This window comes from Triturus cristatus, chromosome 11 (genome assembly GCF_964204655.1).
Source record: "Triturus cristatus chromosome 11, aTriCri1.1, whole genome shotgun sequence".
Classification (NCBI taxonomy): domain Eukaryota; kingdom Metazoa; phylum Chordata; class Amphibia; order Caudata; family Salamandridae; genus Triturus; species Triturus cristatus.
The window spans coordinates 783,875,765-783,896,625 of record NC_140594.1 but is presented as its reverse complement, the minus strand read 5'-3'; the positions used below and the strand labels follow the sequence as shown (position 1 = coordinate 783,896,625).

Genomic DNA, 20,861 nt, shown 5'->3' with positions numbered 1-20,861 from the left:
ACATCGATATCAACCCCTTTCCTTGATTTCGGTAGGGCAAATCTTGCATTACAGTTGCCTTCTAAACTAAGCCTGGGCGAAGCACTACGCTACGCTCGCGTAGTTTGCGAAGTTCGCGCTACTTCGCACTACGCGAACTGCACGTAGCACAGTGCGAACACGCGTTGCGTAGTGCTGCGGTCATTTTTTGCTTGCTCGCGGTCCTCAACGTCAAGTTGGCGACCGCGAGCAAGCAAAATGACATCCCGGCGAGACTTTTTCCTTGTTCGCGATCAGCAACATCAAGTTGGCGATCGAGAGCATGGAAAATAAACCTTCTGTCGAGATTCCCAACGCGAGGAGGTCAGGTTTCTCATTGCGAGGGGTCGCGTATGCTCGCGACCGCTCGCGATGAGAAACTACCAGTTCGCGTTGAGAAAGCTGCCGCTCGAGTAAAAATCTACTCGAGCAGCAGAAAACTACAGCTCGCACTGTGCAAGATGCCATTTTCAATGATTGCACAGTGCCGGTTGCTTGTCTGCACTGTGCAATCATTGAAAACAACATCTTGCACAGTGCGAACATGTTACTACGCAGTTCGCGAAGTGCTACGCGTAGCTCGCGTAGTGCGAACTTCACTTTGCGTAGCTTCGCGAAGTGCTACTTCGCGAACTACGCCCACCCTTATTCTAAACACAGAAACAATTGCTGCCCTTCTATTGTTAATCTCCCCACGAGTGAATCAATATATTTGAATAAACCAGAGAAACTGCTGTTTGGGACATTAACAAAATCATTGTTATAAAAATGTATTATATATAGTGTGAAATCCACTTTGAATTGTACAACTTTGAAATCACTGCCTGGGGTATTTAAGGCCATGTTGTGACCTCCAGGAGATAGGTTTATCCACATAGTTAGGCGCACTGAGGTGCGAGCAGAGCGGCTTGGAATAGCCAGTATGCTAAAATATAGATACCCATCAAGCACAGTAGGGTTGGGGTCCCAAGTCTCTTGTGACAGCAGAATGTCATAGCTTCTTATGAATAGTTGCCATTCTGGAAGATGCACTTACAGCAGAGTCCTGCAGTGTTCCAGCTTGAAATGTTCATTGTGTGGCCGCTTTTGTTTGGGTTGGAGATGCTTGAACATACGGATGGGCGGTCCGGCAAAACCACAGACTGCTTTGACAAAATACCATTGAAGGATGGCTCAGGCGCCTCAAGTCAATCAATCTCTGTGAGACCTGATAGGACTGCATAACCTTTGCTACATACCGTGCCCAAATCTAGCTGATGCTGGTAACTAGATGGAAGAAGACGTGTCATCTGCTTGAAGATTTTACAGAATTACTCCAGTGGCAGAGTAATGGAGCTTGTGGATGCATGCAGACACTCCTCGTGGAACCACAGTAGTTCCCTGGAACTTGGCTGTTGGCTAAAGTTCTCAATGATGCAGTCTCCCTCTATGTTCTTTAATCAGGAAGCCATCCATCCAACCCTGTGCAGCATTAAGATCTAATTGCCCTCTGCTACGTTAAGTTTATGTGAATGCTGGGCAAGTGGTTGACCCTATTGTGCAACTGTTCCCAAGTCTCAGTTTGATTAGACCTAAGCGGAGGCCCTCTTGCCAATTTCAGCACAAAATACATGCCATTGGAGGCATGTTTAAGGTCAAGGCGCTGGGTTGGGAACCAAATCGTTTTTGCCCAAGTTGACTGTGGCCCTGCACATTGTGAAGTTCAAAGAGGGGTCAATATGGGTGCTGTAGTGTCGCGGTCTAGTTGACGCGCGCACTACGTGAAGACGGCGATGTGCGTAGCGGCCGTTTGGACGCTACTGCGCATGCGCGAGATAGCGCACGAGGAGAGACGGCGATCGGAGCGTGTTGCCCGGCGCTCTCTCGGCAATAGCAGTTAAAAGTGGAATAAAGGCTTCTGCAATATCCTGAGTGCCTCCTGAGAGTTATTGGGGGAAAGCTACTGATAGCCTAAGCACCTAGCATCATTACAGTGGCGACGAGGGTGGGACAGTGAGAACCCTACGTACAACAGGAGGAAGGTGCCCCCAACCTGCATTAGAGAAGAGGTCCACCAGGAGGGACACCACCCCACGCGGTAAGAAGACCGAAGGGGTCGAGGACAGACGCCTACGCACCGGGAGAGCGCGGCAGAGGCAGATAAACGCCAGGAAGTGGCACGTGGGCAGTAAAGGAGCCGGCCACGAGGTAGAGGAAATCGCAGGCGGACAGCGGAACTACAGAGGAGACCCTGGCGGAGTCGGGGGACGACGGAGCAGCCAGCTTGAACGCAGTCCCAGGTACCCGAAGTAGGGGAGCGGGGACAGACGCACCAGGTAGCCCAAGGAAGCTGGTGGAAGCCAAAATGAGTGCACAGTCATCGACTCTGACGACGCCGATCCCGTTCCTACCACGCCCGGGAGAACCCATAATGAAGTGGGAAGACTGGAGGGAGTACTTCAAAAACTACCTGGAAGCGCTGGAAGATGAGAACGAGGAGGCGTTCTCCAGTGCCAGGAGGAAGAGGATACTTCTACACAACCTGGGACCAGAAGGAATACGGGTGTTTCAAAACCTCACACCGAACGTCAGGCAGGTAGGGGACACAGACGTGTTCGCCCACGCCATAGAAGACTTGGACAACCACTATCGGCCAGCTGTGTGCACCTCCATCGACCGCTATAACTTCCAGCAGAGGAAGCAAGAAGCGGGGGAATCCGTAGATGACTACGTGGCGGCGCTGCGAAAACTGGCGATGACGTGCAAATATGGAGGACTACAGGATGAATTCATCAAGGACCAGATCGTCATGCACACGACAAGCAAGTCAGTACAGGACAAACTATGGGCGAATGGAGATGCGACGCTGAACGAGGTGATCGCCATAGTGAAAAGAGCGGAACTAACCAAACGCTGCGCGGAAGCGGCTAAGAGAGACCCGGCCCCCAGACTCACAGTCAACAAGGTGGACGACGCGGACCATCAGGCACGGGGAAAACCAGCGACGGGGGAGTACAGAGGAGCGACCAAAGGGAAAACAAGACCCGGACAGACATGGAAACAAGAAAAAAGCGAGGCTATGAGATGCTACAGGTGCGGAAGCTCGAGCCATGCAGCGCACGACAAACGGTGCCCCGCATTCAGAGCCAAGTGTGCGTTCTGCGGCCTAGTAGGTCATTACGAAAAAAGTATGCCGAAGGAAAGGGAGACAGCAGGCGGTGAAATTCGTGGCACAGGACGAGGGGGAAGAAGTGGAAGGCCGTGAAGAAGACGAAGAAGTCCTGTGTATAGAAGACCAGGTACTGGGCATTGAGGGGAGAAGAACGCGCAAACCCCAGTGCGACATGATTATTGGAGGAATACACATCACCATCGTGGCGGATTCAGGATCTCCATACACGATTGTTCAACGTTCGGTATGGAATGAGAGGTTCAGACCCACGTGGGGCGCGCAACTAGAACCCCCCGACATTCGACCGGTCACCTACACAGGGGATCCAATTCCGATGGTAGGGTTCAAGACGCTGAAGTTCCAGTTCAAAGAGCAGAGTGCGCTCTGCAAGCTGTACGTCGCGGAGAAGGGACCGTCAGTCCTGGGCTGGATGGACCAAGGAGAGTTAGGCGTACAGCTGAACCCAGGAGGGGACACCCAGGTGATGGTGACTCTGGACGGAGAGGAGTCGACGGCAGAAAAATAGCGGAGCGGGCACCCGAAGGTTTTCGGCGGGAAGATTGGGAAACTAGAGAAGTTCTCCCACAAAATCGTCCTTAAAGAAAACGCCCGGCCGGTAGCGCACAAAGTACGGAACATCCCGATTGCGGTGAGGGAGGCGGTGCAACAGGAACTCCACCGACTGGAAGAAGGGGGAATCATTGAGCCCATCGACAGTGCGGAGTGGTTGGCGCCTCTGGTGGTGGCCATGAAACCGTCAGGCAAGGTGCGCCTCTGTGTGGACCTCAGAGAGTTGAACAAGTGCATAGTGGTCGAAAAGTTCCCCTTGCCACGCATAGAGGAAATGTTGGCCCGCACGAAAGGAGTGAAATGGTTCTCCACCATTGACTTGCAATCGGCATACCACCAGGTAGCGCTACATTCGACAAGCAAAAAATTGACGTCGTTTATCACGCCGTTTGGCTGCTACCAATTCTGCCGCATGCCCTTCGGTCTCGCCTCGGCAGCGGCGGTGTTCCAGAAGCTAATGGCCCGCCTATTTAAGGACATTGAGGGAGTGCAATACTTCCAGGATGACATCCTAGTGATGGGGACAGAGCTGGAGGACCATGACAGGAAGCTGTCGGCAGTATTGAAGATCCTGGAAGAGAAGGGCCTAACGGCAGAGTGGGAGAAATGTCACTTCGGGATGACGTCAGTCACCTACCTGGGGCACGAGATAGGTGCGCAAGGAATAACACCGAAGAGAGGGAACGTGAAGGCCATCTGCGAAGCACCACCGCCCACCTCCAAGGAAGAAGTACGGTCATTTCTAGGGATGGCGGAGTACTATAGCAAGTTCGTCCACCACTTTGCCACAAAATCCACCACATGAGGCAACTCACGAGAGACAAGACGGCGTTCATCTGGACCGAGGAGACGCAGGAGGAGTTCGACACAGTGAAACGGGAAATCGGTGGAGCGATCCCGTTGCAAGGGTACGATCCCCAGGGACGGTCAATATTGATGACAGACGCGAGTGAAAAGGGGCTTGGAGCGGTGCTCATGCAGGAAAGACCGGAAGGTGGAATGGAGACGATCAGCTTCGCGTCCAGGACGCTGACGGCGTCGGAACAAAAGTTCAGTGTGATTGAGAAAGAGATGCTGGCGGTGGTGTGGGCTATGGCGAAGTACCGTCAGTTCCTGTGGGGCACCAGATTCCAAGTGAAGACGGATCACAAGCCTCTAGTGAAGGTATTGACATCGGACGGCCATGCCAGCGCCACACCTCGGATTGCGAAAATGACACTGAAACTCCTGGAGTACAGGTACGACGTGGAGTATATCCCGGGCTCCAGAAACAAGATAGCGGACTACCTCAGCAGGGCATCTGCGATGGACAGTGCCTCCAATGACAGGGAGGACGACGATGAGATGGTGGCCCTGACTGACGACCCGGAAAAAGCCATCAGCAGGCAGGAATGGAAAAACGCGTATGAGGCGGATGGCGATATGGACGACATCAAGGCGTATATTGTACGAGGATGGCCAGAAAGGAGAAGACAAAGACCAAAAATCAGGCAGTTCTACGAGGTCAGAGAAGAGCTGTCGGTGGGAAACAACGGGGTGTTCGTCTACAGAGGTGACAGGGTGGTACCACCGGAGAACATCGTACCGACCCTGCTAACCATACTACACGAAGGCCACCTAGGAATCGTGAAGACAAAGGCCAGGACAAAACAAACATACTGGTGGCCAGGGATGGACACGCATGTAGAGAGGCACGTGAGAGACTGTGTGCAGTGCCTGGGTGCGGACAAGACACTTAAACCAATGAGACCACCCTTAGGGAAGTTCACGAACCCCAGCAACCATGGGAAGAGGTGGCTGTGGACATACTGGGGCCGATACTGGACGACCAGGGGATCCCCAAATACCTCTGTGTACTAGTTGATAAGTACTCGAAATGGCCAGAAGTGCACATCAACGAGATCATGGACACGGATGAGATACTGCGCTTCCTCAAAGCGGTGTTCCTCCGGGAAGGCATACCCAGGAGCATTATCAGCGACAATGGTCCCCAGTTCATCTCCGACAAGTGGGTCACGTTTGCGAACAGAAATGGCATAATACTTAGACACACCTCGATATACCACCCGTCCAGCAATGGACAAGTAGAGAGGTTCAACAGGGTGCTGATGGGCTCCATACAGGCGGCCATCACGAGAGGTAAAGACTGGGAGAAAGAAGTGCAAAGCACGATATGGGCGTACCGTATCACCCCCACCGGTACGGGGTACAGTCCCTTCCAGATCTTACGAGGAAGGCAACCCTTCACCAGAGACAATGTGGCGTGGCAGGAGAAGACCATCACCAGCAAATGGTCTCCGGCGGTGGTGCAACACAACCTGCAGAAGGCACAACGCATCTATACGGAACACTACAACCGCCACAAGAGGGCAAAGGAGACGGCGTTGGAAAAAGGGGAGTGGGTCAGAGTGAAGCTGGCAGTCCTAAAGCGAAAGGGAGAAAGCAAGTACTCCCCACCCCTCAGAGTAGAAGAAGTGTACGACCGGGCAGCGTTGCTCAGCGACGGAAACGTGTGGTCACATGAGCGCATGGCCAAATGCAATAAGATCTTACAATGGCCCCGAGAGGACACAGAAGGGGAAACCCCGACGGAAGGGCCGATAAGAGACACAGACTGATCCGAAGGAGGCCGCAGAGAGAACATGAGCGGAGAGCAAGAGAGAGAGAGAGACAACCCAGGTGGAGGATCCTTGGGGGAAACCACCCGAGAAGATGGTGAGGTAAAAGAGAGAGAGGGCCAGGGCACTCCGAAAGGTACCAACGGATGCCCGGTCGCAGAGGGAAGCCGAGAAGGACATTCCACTCCGGTAAGATACACCCGGGGGGGAAGAGCAGTGGTGAGACCATCCAAGTTTAGAGACTTTGAAATGGACTGACCACTTGGTCTGGGACATTGTGTTGTGTGGTATGAAAAGGGGGAGATATGTAGTGTCGCGGTCTAGTTGACGCGCGCACTACGTAAAGACGGCGATGTGCGTAGCGGCCGTTTGGACGCTACTGCGCATGCGCGAGATAGCGCGCGAGGAGAGACGGCGATCGGAGCGTGTTGCCCGGCGCTCTCTCGGCAATAGCAGTTAAAAGTGGAATAAAGGCTTCTGCAATATCCTGAGTGCCTCCTGAGAGTTATTGGGGGAAAGCTACTGATAGCCTAAGCACCTAGCATCATTACAGGTGCCATTAAGCAATGGCCCTGCCACTTGTTCCGAGGCAGCAAGGAACATGGTGCTATGAGTAGAGCTGGAGGTCATAACAGGTGTAGAAGGGATTGCTCTCTGATTTTCTGTTGTTCTTGATGAGCAAATTACCCCCCTCTTTTCCTGACGTTCAAAACAGCATGTGCGTCGTTACGACCAGTACTCTTATTTTAGTTATTAGACAGCAGGATAAGTTTAGTTAAACTAGCTATTTGGGCCTCCAAGGCGGTCAGTCGCTTCTTGATTGTGCAGAAGGGTGGAGACTTTTTTGCATATTTCCTTAGTACCAAGGAAACCCGTATCAAAATGGTCTGTCTGGCTTAGGTGCGCAGCTGCTGGTCTTTTTGCACCTCACAAACAGTTCAGGTGGGGAGATAGCATTCATTGTGCTAGATGGCACAGGGCTCAGACTCACATTGTCCTGAGCAGCTAACTGGGTGCAATCTGCGTAGTTACTGCTGGGCATGCATACCTCTGCGTCACCCCAAGGAATTCATACCTTCTCGGTGTCTTAAAAATTACCAGCAAGTATGCCAGAGCCACTAGCCACGTCAACTAGCCCCCTCCCCTGTTCCATGGATAATCGGTGCGCCATTAATACAATTTCATTTGTGACAACACCCTTGGCTTGTTCGAGCATAGTATCTATGCTGGTCATTCTGCGGGGGGACTTTGGTGCTTCCAATAGTTTTATATTTACCCATGCTGTGTATGTAAATTGAAGCACTCCCCTACGGCACTCAGGGCACTGCAGCTAATCGAGGGTCCTCATCAGAGGTGAGCCCAGCCCGGCCCTAGTCATCTGCGGACACGCCCATACAGGCCAGCTCTTGGCCCGGTCTTCATCCGGGGTACGAGCCCAGGTCCGTCCTGCGCCGCGGGAATGGTCGGACTCGGGCTTTTTCCTGGGCCCCTCCTATGCTACAGGGGATGTTGGGGGACAAAGTCCCACCCCAGCAGGGCCTCAGAGGAACTTTGGAAAAATGCGGTCAGGTAAACTGCTGTGAAAAGCGTTCCGTGCCACGGGAAACTTGAGGACTTTTCAGTGCATGTTGGGTGTGGCAGCCCCTCCTGTGCCACAGAGGATGCTGGGGATGAATTCTCACCTCAGGAGGGCCTCAGAGGAACTTTGGCAAAATGCGAGCAGGTAAACTTCTGTGAAAGGCATCCTCCATTGGCAACTGATTGTACTAGTGTAGAGTCTGGAAGAAGATAATAAATGCATGAGTAATTCAAGTGGGGTGGGAAGAAAAACGTGAAATCATTGGCGACTGTGTTAAGGAGTCTCCATACATCATTGAGTTTATGGCTAGTACAGAGATTGTGCATAGCTTTATGTGATTTAGGTGACCTAAATTTAGAGGTAGAGAGTCTAGTCAGTATCGGGTCTATAGAAAGATTGAAATCACCCACATAAATGATGGGCACATCATGTGATAAAAGCGATAGTATGGCGTTAAGGGTGTCCTAGAATTTGGGATTGTCTATGTTGGGAGCATAAACGTTCAACATGTTTAGCTCACTTTCGTCTTTCTTTAGCCGTGATAGAAGCCAGCATCCCTCATTATCCTGTTCATTCGAAATAAAAGTTTTTAGATAGGGTGAAATAACCCCATTTCTGTTTCTCAGTACACCTGAGCAAGCCACGTCCTCCATTCAGCTTGTCCTAATTGAGATATCTTCTTTATAGCCATTTTTAGTTTTCTTAAGAAAGACCATATACCCTTTTAATTTGTTAGAAAAGTCACTTCATTTTTTCTCTTCACTGGATGGGTTAGGCCTTTTGTATTGATGGAGACAATCTTAACTGTAGACATGGAATCTGGATAGAACGGAATGTCTTGCATTTGTAATAACAGAGTATGTAAATATGGCAGGGGAACTTCTATATGGGCATAATGAAGGATCCACATCCCGACAATATGAGGGCCAGGGTGGACTAATAGGGTAGGGAGGCAGAGAAAAGAGAGAGAGAGAGAGAAAGCAGAAGCATAGAAAAGGGGAGATGGAGGAGAGAAGGAAGAAAGAGCAACACAACAAAAAAGAAGACCCATAAACCCCCACTGCCAATCCTTAGAGCGTAATCTCCGAGACTCGAGACGAGGTTAATGAGGTCACAAGATAAAAGTGACCCCTTATCTCCCATAGAAATGAGACACAGAATTGGAGCCTTAGGAACATAGAACAATAACCTTACGTGTCGACAAAACAATAGAACTTGTAATGGAACAAATGATATGGTTTCAAACAGCAAGCAATCCTTTGTTGACATGTACTGGTTAGAAAATATATACGGAAGAATCAAAGAGAGAATGAGGAAGAACAGAGGGGTGCGTCTTCTTCCCCTGATTGACAATAAATGCAACAACATGGACGGACCCACTAATAAATCCTTTAGTTCAACCGACTCAGTGCCAAGCACTGAAGCACAAACATCCAGTGGATTTATAAGAAGAACCCTCACCCACCAACCTAGTTGGTGGCATGCTTCTGTTATATTCCATATAGGTACCCTATATAGTCACAGGTAACATTATAACATTTCACCTATATCCTTCCCTACATTACATACATAACGGTTCTTGGGGACTGACCTTTTACCCAGCTATGACACTGCATTCAGAACGTGGGTTTTCCGTAGTTCGATTCTCATACATTATGCATGTGACTTATTGGAAGCACAGCAGGGCTAACAGCGGAATTACAATCTCCTGTATAATATCTCTGTATAAAGTTCAGGCCCAACGTCATCCTTTAGGCCTACACTGTAACACAGCAAGGTAGGACCCCTGGGGAGACCTACGGGTATATATACATCACATCTTGCTTAGAAAGGCAGAGGAGACCTAGACTTCCCGGCTGACACACTGACCAGAGATGCTGAGGTTCCTGCATGCAGACCCTCCAGCTCGCAGTTTTCTAACATCCCTCATGGGATGTTCAACTCGAGACCAGGACGGGGTCCCATATTCTCTCATTTTCAGGTAATAGGGTGGACTAGATCCTAGAGGAATTCTTGGCATAACACCTACACCGATGCTAGGTAAATTTAGGTACCTAAGTTAGGGAGGCATCGTAGAAGTACGCACTTTTTATCATGTGTTTTATATACTTGTATTTGTTCATGATTATTGCAAAATGGTAGAGCTATACCATTCATTTACTTTCTTAGTGCTTCTAATCATATATCTCTGCTACTGTCTAATGGTTGTTGCAGCTCATCTATTCTACACTAGAATAACAACTGTTCAATAAATTCTTATTGAAAACGCCCAGCCTGTTTATTCTGTGTATCTCTCTGAGACAAACTAAGTGAGCACGTGTGACTGAGCGAAAAGTAGTATATTGTTTCCACGATCCTGGGGGATCAGGGTTGTCATGTTCTGAGGTTGCCAAGAACTATTCTCTCCACGATAAGAGGAGATTCTAGTTGCACTGTGAGCTAGCTGATACAAGACAGGCTAACGTATCCGGTGGGGGTGCACAAAATCAGTCTGCCACCAAACCCACAGTTTATGTTATCCAAGCGTGCAGATCCTGTATAGGTCATATAGGAACTACACAACACTTCATCATCGGCTTCCTAGCTGGAGGTAGCCATGTGAATTTGTGAATATCTTTCAGCACAAACACTAAGGTGTGCTGTGCAAGTGGTGGTGTAGCCGTAATTACGGACCCACCGACTGGGTGAAATACCAGCTGTGAAAATTAAAACAATCAAACGGATCCTGGAGGAGGGGGGTCTCCTGTAGTCAGACATTCATCAAGGATGACTTCCTGCCTTTCAAACCTACTCTGGTATTCTTGGGATGTGTATTTATAGATAATATATACAAAATAAACAGGGGACTGTGACACCATAGAGATTTAAATACTAGTTTGTGTCTTCACTCAAAAAGTGTTGTGGCAGAAAAGATCCTGTGGCTACAATGCCAGAGTGGAATTACGGTTAGGGTAAGACCATTGACGTGAAAAATATCTACTGATTTGCTGACCTTACTCGACAAGGTCAAGCTCAAATGGATAACTCTGTTAGGATAAGATTGAGATGGGATTTATAATACTAGTTAAAAGTTAATAAGCTTCTGAGGGAAGGGAAGAACTCAGCTTCAGTTAGAAAGGTAGTCCTATTAAAGTTGTTCACTAAATAGGAACAGCAACCTCCAAAGCAGAACCATGGTATCTCAGATAGGGATCTCACCATGTGCTGAATGCTTTGTACAACTAAGGGGCCGATTTCGAGGTGGTCGGAAACGGCTCTGACCATTGGTCGGAGCTATTCTAACCGCATCGAAATGTCCTGCTCAGATTCCTTTCCGGCTGACCCATTATGATGTGGTATGGTCGGAAAGGAATCTGAGCAGGCTTTCTGAATGGCTTCCGATGGGCTCAGAGAGTCCATCTGCTATTTGGAAAGGTGCCAGTAATGCCAAGGCTGGCTCTTTCCGCCCGAGGGATTATGATGGCAGATTCCTACAGCCTTTCTGTGCATGGCCTTTCCAACACAGAAAGGCTGTCGGAATCCGACTTTGGGGTCCCCCAGCAAGGCCCCCAAGGGTGCAAGGCCTTCGGATGGCGGACGATGGGGGCACCATGTTGATCCCTGTACCGCATTGCAGGCTCGGGGTGCAGGGATGAACTGCACCTCAGCTCTTTACAATGAGAGCATGCATTTCGGTTGGAATGCATGCTCCCATTGTAAAGAATAGGATGGCGACCGAACAGTGTTCGGTCCCATCCTAATTTCTAGTTTGGGACCGCCAACAGGAGGTCCGTCGGTCCCTGTTCCAGATCGATGTCGGACAGACTCAGGTCCGTCTGACATTGAAATCGGCCCCTATGTCTGGTGTGACCACAGAGTTCCCACCATGGATGACCCACTATGCAAACAGAATATAATTATAAAGCGCTGGGGAGGTCTGGCCCAGATTTCTTGAATGCAGACTGTAAATAGGGACAGAATGAATTGCCTGGGAAATCCTTAGTAAATGTGTCTAGGAGTATGAGAAAGAGGTGTGGTTATAATAAATGTATGTTACAACCTGGCAGCGAGACACCACAAATGGGTCATCATGTATCCATCCAAACTACAGACATTTTGTCTAGAAAGGAGGAAGGATCAGAAGGTTCAGTAAACACAAAGGGTGGACCTTTAAGGAAAATTCTGAATTTAAATCGATCACTAACGGATTGTTGATTAGACATGTCATATAGTTAAGAAGGAAGAACAAGAAAATCTTTCCTTCTTTTCACTGTGTTTCTAGCAAAGACTTGTGATATGGAGATCTAAGTCCCATTCTGTAATATAACTTTAATTTTCCTCATGTGAGTGAGAATAAGCACCGAGTGTTGATATCTGAGGGGCTTGAAGATCAAAGGCTTCAGAGAAGCACCACTCTTAGTTATGAAGGTTGAAACACATTGGGCACACCAGTGCTTAATTTGAGACAGTGGTTTGGGTACCGGTACTTATTACATTACAATTTAAGCAATGGGGTGCACTTTATTTCAAACTCTCTCAGGAAAAAATTCATGGCGTTTTTTGGGATCCAAGATTTAACAAATGTAATAACTGATGGACCAGAATCTTGTGCCTCCCTATGGGAGACCTAATATATGGAGGTTACTCCTATTACAGTCCTCTAATTCCTGATTTGTCTTTGGAGGCTCTAGATCAGCTGTCTGAGCTATGTATTTGTCTGCTCTGGTGATTACCTCTGTCCTCCAAAGCGCTGATCCTAGTTTCTGCATTAGTAAGTCTCAGGTTTAAATCTTTTTAGTCCTTTCCTTTTTGAGTCCCATCACTGCGACCTGTAGCATGTCTGTATTGGTATTCAATATAATGTACCACATTGTGTTTCTTTCGGATGTTATCATAGAGTAGTCATATTGTGTGCCTTATCTTTGATAGGTGAATCCGGACTTAGAGAGTTTTGTTTTGACCTGTTTAGGCTAGCTTTGGGGTCTTTTTCTTTGAGTCCTTTTTGCTTCACACATCCTGGTGGTGTAACTGAGATTATACTCCATACACACTCATATAACAAAGGCTTGCTGATTATCTTAACACTCTAGCAGCACGACAGAGGAGTGGCTGTTCACATATGTGCTGATCACGTATGAGATCATGTGTGTGACTATTCAAGCAGAAGCTTAAATAATCGCCTTTATACTCTCTATGCCAGTGCCAACTAGTACATCTCCTAACAGCTGGAATGGGAATGGAAGTACTTGTATACAATCTACATCAGTGACATCTTCACATTTGTAATGGGTATGGAAGTTGGTTTCCATGTTGAACACAAATACACTCTATGAGGTGCGAACTGACACTCCCGCACCAGGCACAGGTGCCTAGGTAAAGAAAGGATCATATGGTAGTAGACCCGCCACAACACAGCACAATCCAAGAAAGCTGTGTGAGTCGATCGAACACAATAACAGAGTTTGAAGAAAACAGTATTCCATTCTGTGTGGCAAACATCTTCAGCATGAACCTCTAGTTGGTGATATTATTGCAGCTTAAGGGGATGTGTCTGGAGAAGGGAGTAAGGGCAGCAAACGGAAGGACCCAGTCGGATCGGATGGGTGCACCCACTTACAACAACGGCATAAGATCCAGTAGGATAGATTACATCCTTGTTAGTGTCGATTTTGGGGTATACTTATATGACATGACTGTCGTTGAGCGGGCCGAAAGTGATCATGACCCACTAGTACTATCTTTATTGGCACCAAGCTTAATAGTCAATCCCAATATGGCTGAGGCACACAACCTAGTGGAAGCCGTTGTTTCAAATGATGAAAGAAGAGTTAGATGGGCCAGGCTTATCGAAAGAGAGGGGGATCTCAATGAGATAAAGTCTATGGTTGGCCATTCGGTTGCTATTCTTAATAATTGTCACTCTCAGGAGGCCATGAATCGTATTGCTCCGATTGTACATAGGGAACTATTTACTAGTTTAAAACCATTTTTTATCAAATGTAACACTAGGAAAAGTAATCCAAGTGTCAAGATGGCTACCTGGTATAATAAGCATTGTAGAGAGTCATATCGGGAGTTAACAAAAGCTATTAGATCAAAAAATGTGGGCATTGTACCACATATACCGGTGAACCATGTAGCGCCTGACTCGTGGGTTGAGTTCTTTAAAGCCCAATTCTCCATTGCAAACACTGTTGACATTTTCCAACTACCAGGCTTAACGCCTAACACCTTACTGTTTGACAACCTTGAGGTTGAGAAGGTGCTCTCTTTGTTGCCTAAAGGGAGGACTCCTGGTCAGGACTGTATACCGGCTGATTTGTTCCAGTATGCCAAAGAGAATTGGGTAAAATATATCACACACATAGCCAATGCCATAGCCGGTGGTGCACCTCTCCCTGATACCTGGTCTGGAGCCATTATATTACCGATATATAAAAAGGGTGATCGCTCATCTCCTGCCAACTATAGGCCGATTAGCCTCATTGACTCTATGCAGAAAATAATCGCTAGATTGGTCCTTTGTCGAATCCAAGCATGGATTGAGGGGAATGAGATTTTGTCACCGTTGCAGGCAGGCTTTCGCCCTTTTACCAGCACCATTGACCAGGTTTTTAGGTTCACTATGATTTACTGGAAGGTAGTCATTATAGGAGGAGAGTCCCTATATGCAGCCTTTATTGATCTTAAGTCTGCTTTTGATCTGGTGCCTCGTAACAAGATGTGGCACGCCTTTTTGGAAGTAGGGATGCCCCAGGAGCTATTGGCCTTGATAATTAAGTTGCACAATACGAACTATGCTCAGGTGCGATGGGGCTCAAAGGGAGAGATTACAGCTAGTTTCCCTGTCCTAAAGGGTGTGCGCCAAGGATCCGTCCTGGCGCCGACACTGTTCTCCCTGTTTATTAACAGGGTGGTTCAATACTATTCCACATATCACACAGACACCCCTAGCTTGGGGGGGCTTAGGATGCCTTTTCTCATGTTCGCGGACGATATCCTGATCCTATCCAAGACGCAGAAGGGACTACAGGCTGCATTGTCCAGGTTCGAGGAGTTCTGCCGTGAACATGGGCTTGTGGTTAATGTGGACAAGACCAAGTTTATGGTCTTTCACCATCATAAGACCATTCAAAGCTCTGTATACATGAGCAATGCCCTTTTAGAACAGACAGAAGCTTTTGCATACCTGGGGATTACTCTGGGTAAGTAATTTAGCTGGAAACCACATATTGATCTTTTAGCTTTGAAACATGCCCAGCTGGCAGGAGCCCTCGTTAAAGAACACAAGCTTTCATTTACCAAGCCTATGGCCCCTGTTTTAAAGTTATATAATACCAAGGTTATTACCTCAATTCTATATGGAGCAGAATTATGTGGTTTCGAGAATATTTCCTCCTTGGCACTAGCCCAGAATAAATTTGTCAGAGCTATTACGAGTCTCCCGCAATCCACTCCACTATTGCCCCTCTTTTTGGATCTGGGTTGCTTTCGAATCGAGGACTTAGCTCGTTTTAGACCAATAGCGTTTTGGCGGCGTCTCTGGGTTACCCCCGAGCTTTCCCAATATGCGAAATCCCTTGTGGATTTCAGGGGGGTTGGCTGTACTGGGAAGATTAAATGGTTACAGGATGTAAAAAACTCCCTGTGTGGGATGGGAATGAGTGGCCTGTGGACGCACCCCGATGAAAATCCATTTCCGTCCAAAAGGGAACTCAAGGCTGCCTATTGGGATATGGTCAAGAACAAGTATTTTTTCTCTTCCACTAGGCCTACCTTATCCTCAGACTACCTGATGCATAAACAGGATTTTGTATTTGAAGCATACTGGGATATTATTTCTAGACCGGTGGATAGAAAACTATACCATCAGTTTAGGGTTGGTTCTCTCCCAATCAACGCCTTTACTTCCAATTGGCGGGTGAGTGGGTCTGACCATTGTCCCTTCTGTCCAGCCTCGTTGGAATCCATATACCATTTCTTGTTGGCGTGCCCGGTTTACAAATCCCCCAGGCTCAAATGGCTCAAACCAATTTGCATGAACATGGGCACTAGATCGGCTATGGAGGCATTAAGGATTTTGCGGACATCTATTGATGTTCCTATAGTTGTAGCTGTGGCAAAATTCCTGAGATGGGCATGGCTTATTCGCTGCAAAAAACTAGGAGAAAAGCAGGCCTAGCCGTAGCCACAACAACGTGATATAACTTCAGTACGTTTTTTTTATAATTAACTAATTTTTAGCTACATGATTAATTGGCTTTATATTGTATTTTTGTATTTACATGGTTTTATAGTGGTCCTTGGTTGTTGATTATTTTCATCTGCTTTACATACTGTATTAATCACTGATTTGATATTTTCTTTTAATTGCTCACATGGCACTGTGTTTTTATTCAAAAAGTCTCTTTTTAGCTTTTTTGTATGAATTGTCTTTTATGATTATTTTAATCGAAATAAAGACCTAATGAAATGAAAGAAAATGATATTATTTACTTGCTTGTCTATTACCCCCATGGTGCCTTCAATGCGATGAGCCATTGGATCGGCAGACGTCACATATTCCTGATGTTGGGAGCGCTACACTTTGCCAGACTTCAGATTGGAAGTTGAACAGGCCTGCAAAGTGAACTGAGATGGTGGTTGAGGGCACCCTTTCCCCACACACAGCGCCCTGCTAAGCGGCATTAGAACGAGTTAACCTGGGAGCCATATGCCCAGATCGCCACACCACGGATCCACCACTTCCTAGAATAAAGTGAAAGCCAACTGAAGTCTTACTGTTGGCAAACTGTGAATAGCAAAATGATGCAAAGGTCTAAGCCATGCACTGCCATTTTCCTATCACTCTGAGTGCCAGTGTGGGAAAATTTAGAGTGTCCCACCTGAAATCAGTGCAGATCACTCCTTCATTCTAGATGCCTTCCATTCTGCATGTGGGTGGCTCAACTATGCTGCAGAGGAAGAAAATCTGACGAAAGAAAGAGGTGATCGCCAAGGCTAACATGGGAGCAGGCATCTTGCAGAGCTCCATGCCACACACCCCAAATTACTAACTACTTTTGATGGGTTTAATTGTGCATTAGATTTAGCTTTTGCCCTTCATGTCACCGTTCATACTATCCTTGTATATAAAGGGCAAATCATCAAGGATTAAGGCAGTTTGTGGGAGGGATAATGTTGTGGCCATATATTATAAGAAATAAAATATCCCTTGCTGTATATCATAAGGATATTGCATGTCACCATGGCATTCCATTACCGTATAAATTAATTTGCCCATCGGAATCGTTCCTCTATATGGTCATAGGTCTCCTAAGTGACTTGCAATATCTAATATAATATCCAATATATAATGTTGACAGGTAACTTGTGTTTGGGACTTTCATCCTTTTATATTGAAAAAATGCCTCATTCAGTACCCCTGGGAGAATTTGATATAATTCAGCTATAAAAATTATGCTCCTTTTGGTAAACGGAGGGCGTCGTCACTATTGCATACACAGCACTTGCTACACAAGGCAGACTACAGTGTTCCAACCACAGTTGATAATAAACATAAGGAAAATACAAGCACACACATACATTTCATCAAAACTAGATCCATATGTAAATATATATATTTATATAAAGTCTGGGAAGGTGGTGCTTTCCTTGTTTTTGTGTACTGATGCTAATGGTTTTTTAACTCTGAGTACTGTAGTCAAGTCTCCTGTGTATCTGCTCTTAACCCCCAAACATGGTACAAATGGTTAATCTCAAATCAGCATATTTAACTTTCCAGTAATGCATTGTGTAGGTCTCCGGTGGACTGCAGCGCCTAGGGTGGCACTGCCATTCTCTACAGGCACAATTCCAGCCTCCCCAAATTTGCACCAATGGATAAATAATGGAGTTTGCCCATTTGTACCAGTGTATTCGTGGATTTGCTTATACAAATGGCATTTGTGGACATGCATTTGTGAAGGCGCTTAAATCAAATTATTTGCTGATATGCAACTTGACACTGAATCCGTCACTTTTTCTGCATGTGTAAATCTGGCGACAACTTGCAGTTCTGTAAACTCCCTGGAATGGATAAGACAATATGGAACTTTAAAAATGTGCCAACATTTATCTTTCTCATGTTAGTGCCCTGGCTGCAGGTCCTCGGTGGAACGCAGAGACCAGAGCAGCATGAGAGTCTTCTGTACCATCTGCAAGGACAAGAACGGGAGCAACTATGAGTTCTGCTGGCAGTGCCTGAGACCCTGGAAAGGTGACAGCAAATCTTCTGTGGGATGTGGGTATAAGGGGTGCAAGGACCACAGCTTGGAGATACTTCAGAAATGCAAGGTCGTCAACCTGCCTCACAGTGGCATAAAAGGCTGCCCCTCCATTCGTGCTTGCCCCAGTTGCGGTCTCCTCATTGAGCACAAAGAAATGTGCAAGTATGTAATTTGCTGCAGGTGCGGTGTGCAGTTCTGCTTCGCCTGTCTCAAAACTGCTCAGGCCTGTCAGAGAATGAACTACATGATCTGTGGCATGGCTGTTGCTCCCAGGCAGACCGCAATTCCAGTCTGGTCAGGGGGAACACAGTGGTCAGGATTCTCATTCCAAATGGATTAACTTTTCCTCCAGCTCAGTATGGCATCCTTCCTTAGGTGCATGCATGTATAAGGAAATCTAATGAAATTGTTGCTGTAATTCTGCTTCCAAGCCCGCTTATGTTTTATTTTTTTTAAATTGTATGATTCATATAGCATCAAAATCAATCTTACCGGGTGATAAAGTCAGGCTACCAGATCCAAGTAATATTTAGTATTACAAACATAACTGAGGATCAGGCAATCATTTGTTCTGAGCCCCCTCATGATGGGCATGATTGTGTGTGCTCATTATCATTCAAATACTTTAACAAATATAACTGCTATATATTCCATTTGTGTACATTTACAGTGTAGCAGTGTTTCTTTTTGGTTTGATAGTGTGCTTCTGGTTTGTATGTTATATATCCATTAATTGTAATATTCAGAAAGAAATGCATTAGCTTTAGATAAATATTCAAGGGAATTCCCACATTTTTATTCACACCCTACACAATAGATCAGAGGTTTAGTCTTTCTAAAATTATGGTTGAAAAATAGGATATACAGCTTGTTGGGGAGACTCAGAGAGAAGAATTTCAGACTCTCCAAGGAGAGCACCTTCAAGAGAAACAGCCTCTGCCAAGGCTGCTCTCTTGCTGTCTAAAAAATGACAAAAGAGATGAATAGTGAAAGGAGATTGGACTGCTAGAAAGCAATGTTGTAACTAATGTCTGAAAGTCTATTATGCTCTGGTGTGAAAATGAGGAGTGAACCTGTTCCCAGGAGCATACTAAAATCATATTGGTCATCATGAAGAAGAAAGAAAATAATGTTACACCATAGAATTTGTGTGTTTATAGTGGTGCATGTTCCTAAAGTAGATGAAGATCTTAGGATTCCGTTGCCCGACATTTTTGCCCGAGACTTGTTTCTGGATTGCTTAGACTTTTCTGCATGAGAGATCGAGCCCATTTCTTTATGCCTGCTGATTCTGAGCTCAGAGTACTTTCGAACTTATTATGTAAAAGCTTTACTCTCATGTTCTGATTTCTCTCACCAGAACTCTTTATTGGGTATCTGAACTGACATCTTTTCTCAAAATCTTAATATAGATTATGGAAAACGCATTTTACATCATTATTATATTGACTTTGATTTTGACTACTATTTTATTTTATGATCAAATATTAATTGATGGATTATATTAAAGTCTAATGATGAGACTTAAAGAATAATGCAACATTTAATAAAAGATGGAAAATTAAATGATTTGAAAATAAAACGCTTTAACTCAGACTGTCTTTATTGACTAAATTGAAAATGTATTATTATGTTCTTATGCTGACGGTCGCTCCTTATTTCTCTCTGTTGCTAATCATAGGTCCATATGATTACACCAAGGGATTGCGGTATATGTCTGCAATTACACATTTACACATATTGCAGATATCTTCTGCACTGAAACAGAGCTCTAACATACTGACAAAGCCTTCTAAAATATTAGTGTTGGTTCTTGTGTGCATGCATCCTGAGGGAAAGGTGTTCTAGCAACCTACTCAAATAAAACATATTCCTGTCATAGTTTTACAGGAGATGATAGTTGCCCTGTATGTGTTATCTCTAGACAAACTGAGATACATGAGCTGAGCTTTTCTGTTTCTCTCACTCAAGCTCATAGGTTGGTTCAAATCTACGCTTGTCAGAGGGCAGAGGAAAATCTACTTGGCCTTGATTACAAATGGACCTGTAAAAATGTGTCAGTATTATAGTCTAATGCATCTTCTCTGGAATTCCAACTGCCTCCAGCTGTAATGCTAAACTTCTGTGACAGCTCAGAAAAACATGACTTACTTAGAGTTGGACAACATTTGCTTGCATTTTTTTATCTTCAGTTTCATAAACTGCTCAGTCCTAAATTACAGTGGCTAAATAGTTATTTCCAAGACTTTATCTTATGGTAAATATAAGTCGTTTGCACATTTGAGTGTTGAAAAAACAGAATGAAATAAAATCTGATATCATAAATTAAAATAGTTCAACACAACATCAAAGTTATGCAATATTTAACTCTAGGGTCTCATATGCAGTGATCATTATTTTGAGAAATTCTCTGCCTGAGCCCCGATAGTCTCCAAATTGGATTAATATCTACACAGATCAATAGAATTGTTTTCAATATACTTTTTGTCTGGGATTTGAGATGATTAAGGAAATGCTCCTTTGTTTCCTAGTCTTCCAGTTGAGTACATTAACAGTTTTTTAGTTGACAAATAGTTCTTCTCACTCTATTGGCTGGCTTCTCTAACCTTTTCACTGAGAAGATCTTTAATCATTGCCACTGAGAATTGTTTATCTGTATTGAGAACACTAATTGTTAA

The 20,861-nt window shown here is 45.9% G+C and overlaps 1 protein-coding gene across 2 annotated transcripts in view; it reads left to right on the top strand.

Moving 5' to 3' along the window:
* LOC146785437 (uncharacterized) overlaps positions 1-19,777 on the top strand; it is an 83,293-nt gene extending 63,516 nt beyond the window's left edge. For both annotated transcript variants that reach the window (XM_085634492.1, XM_085634493.1), the window contains one exon: positions 18,047-19,777. In XM_085634492.1, the coding sequence (XP_085490618.1) occupies positions 18,047-18,523 (477 nt within the window). In that variant the 3' untranslated portion in view covers positions 18,524-19,777. The remainder of the gene's footprint in view (positions 1-18,046) is intronic.
* Positions 19,778-20,861: the final 1,084 nt, after the last annotated feature.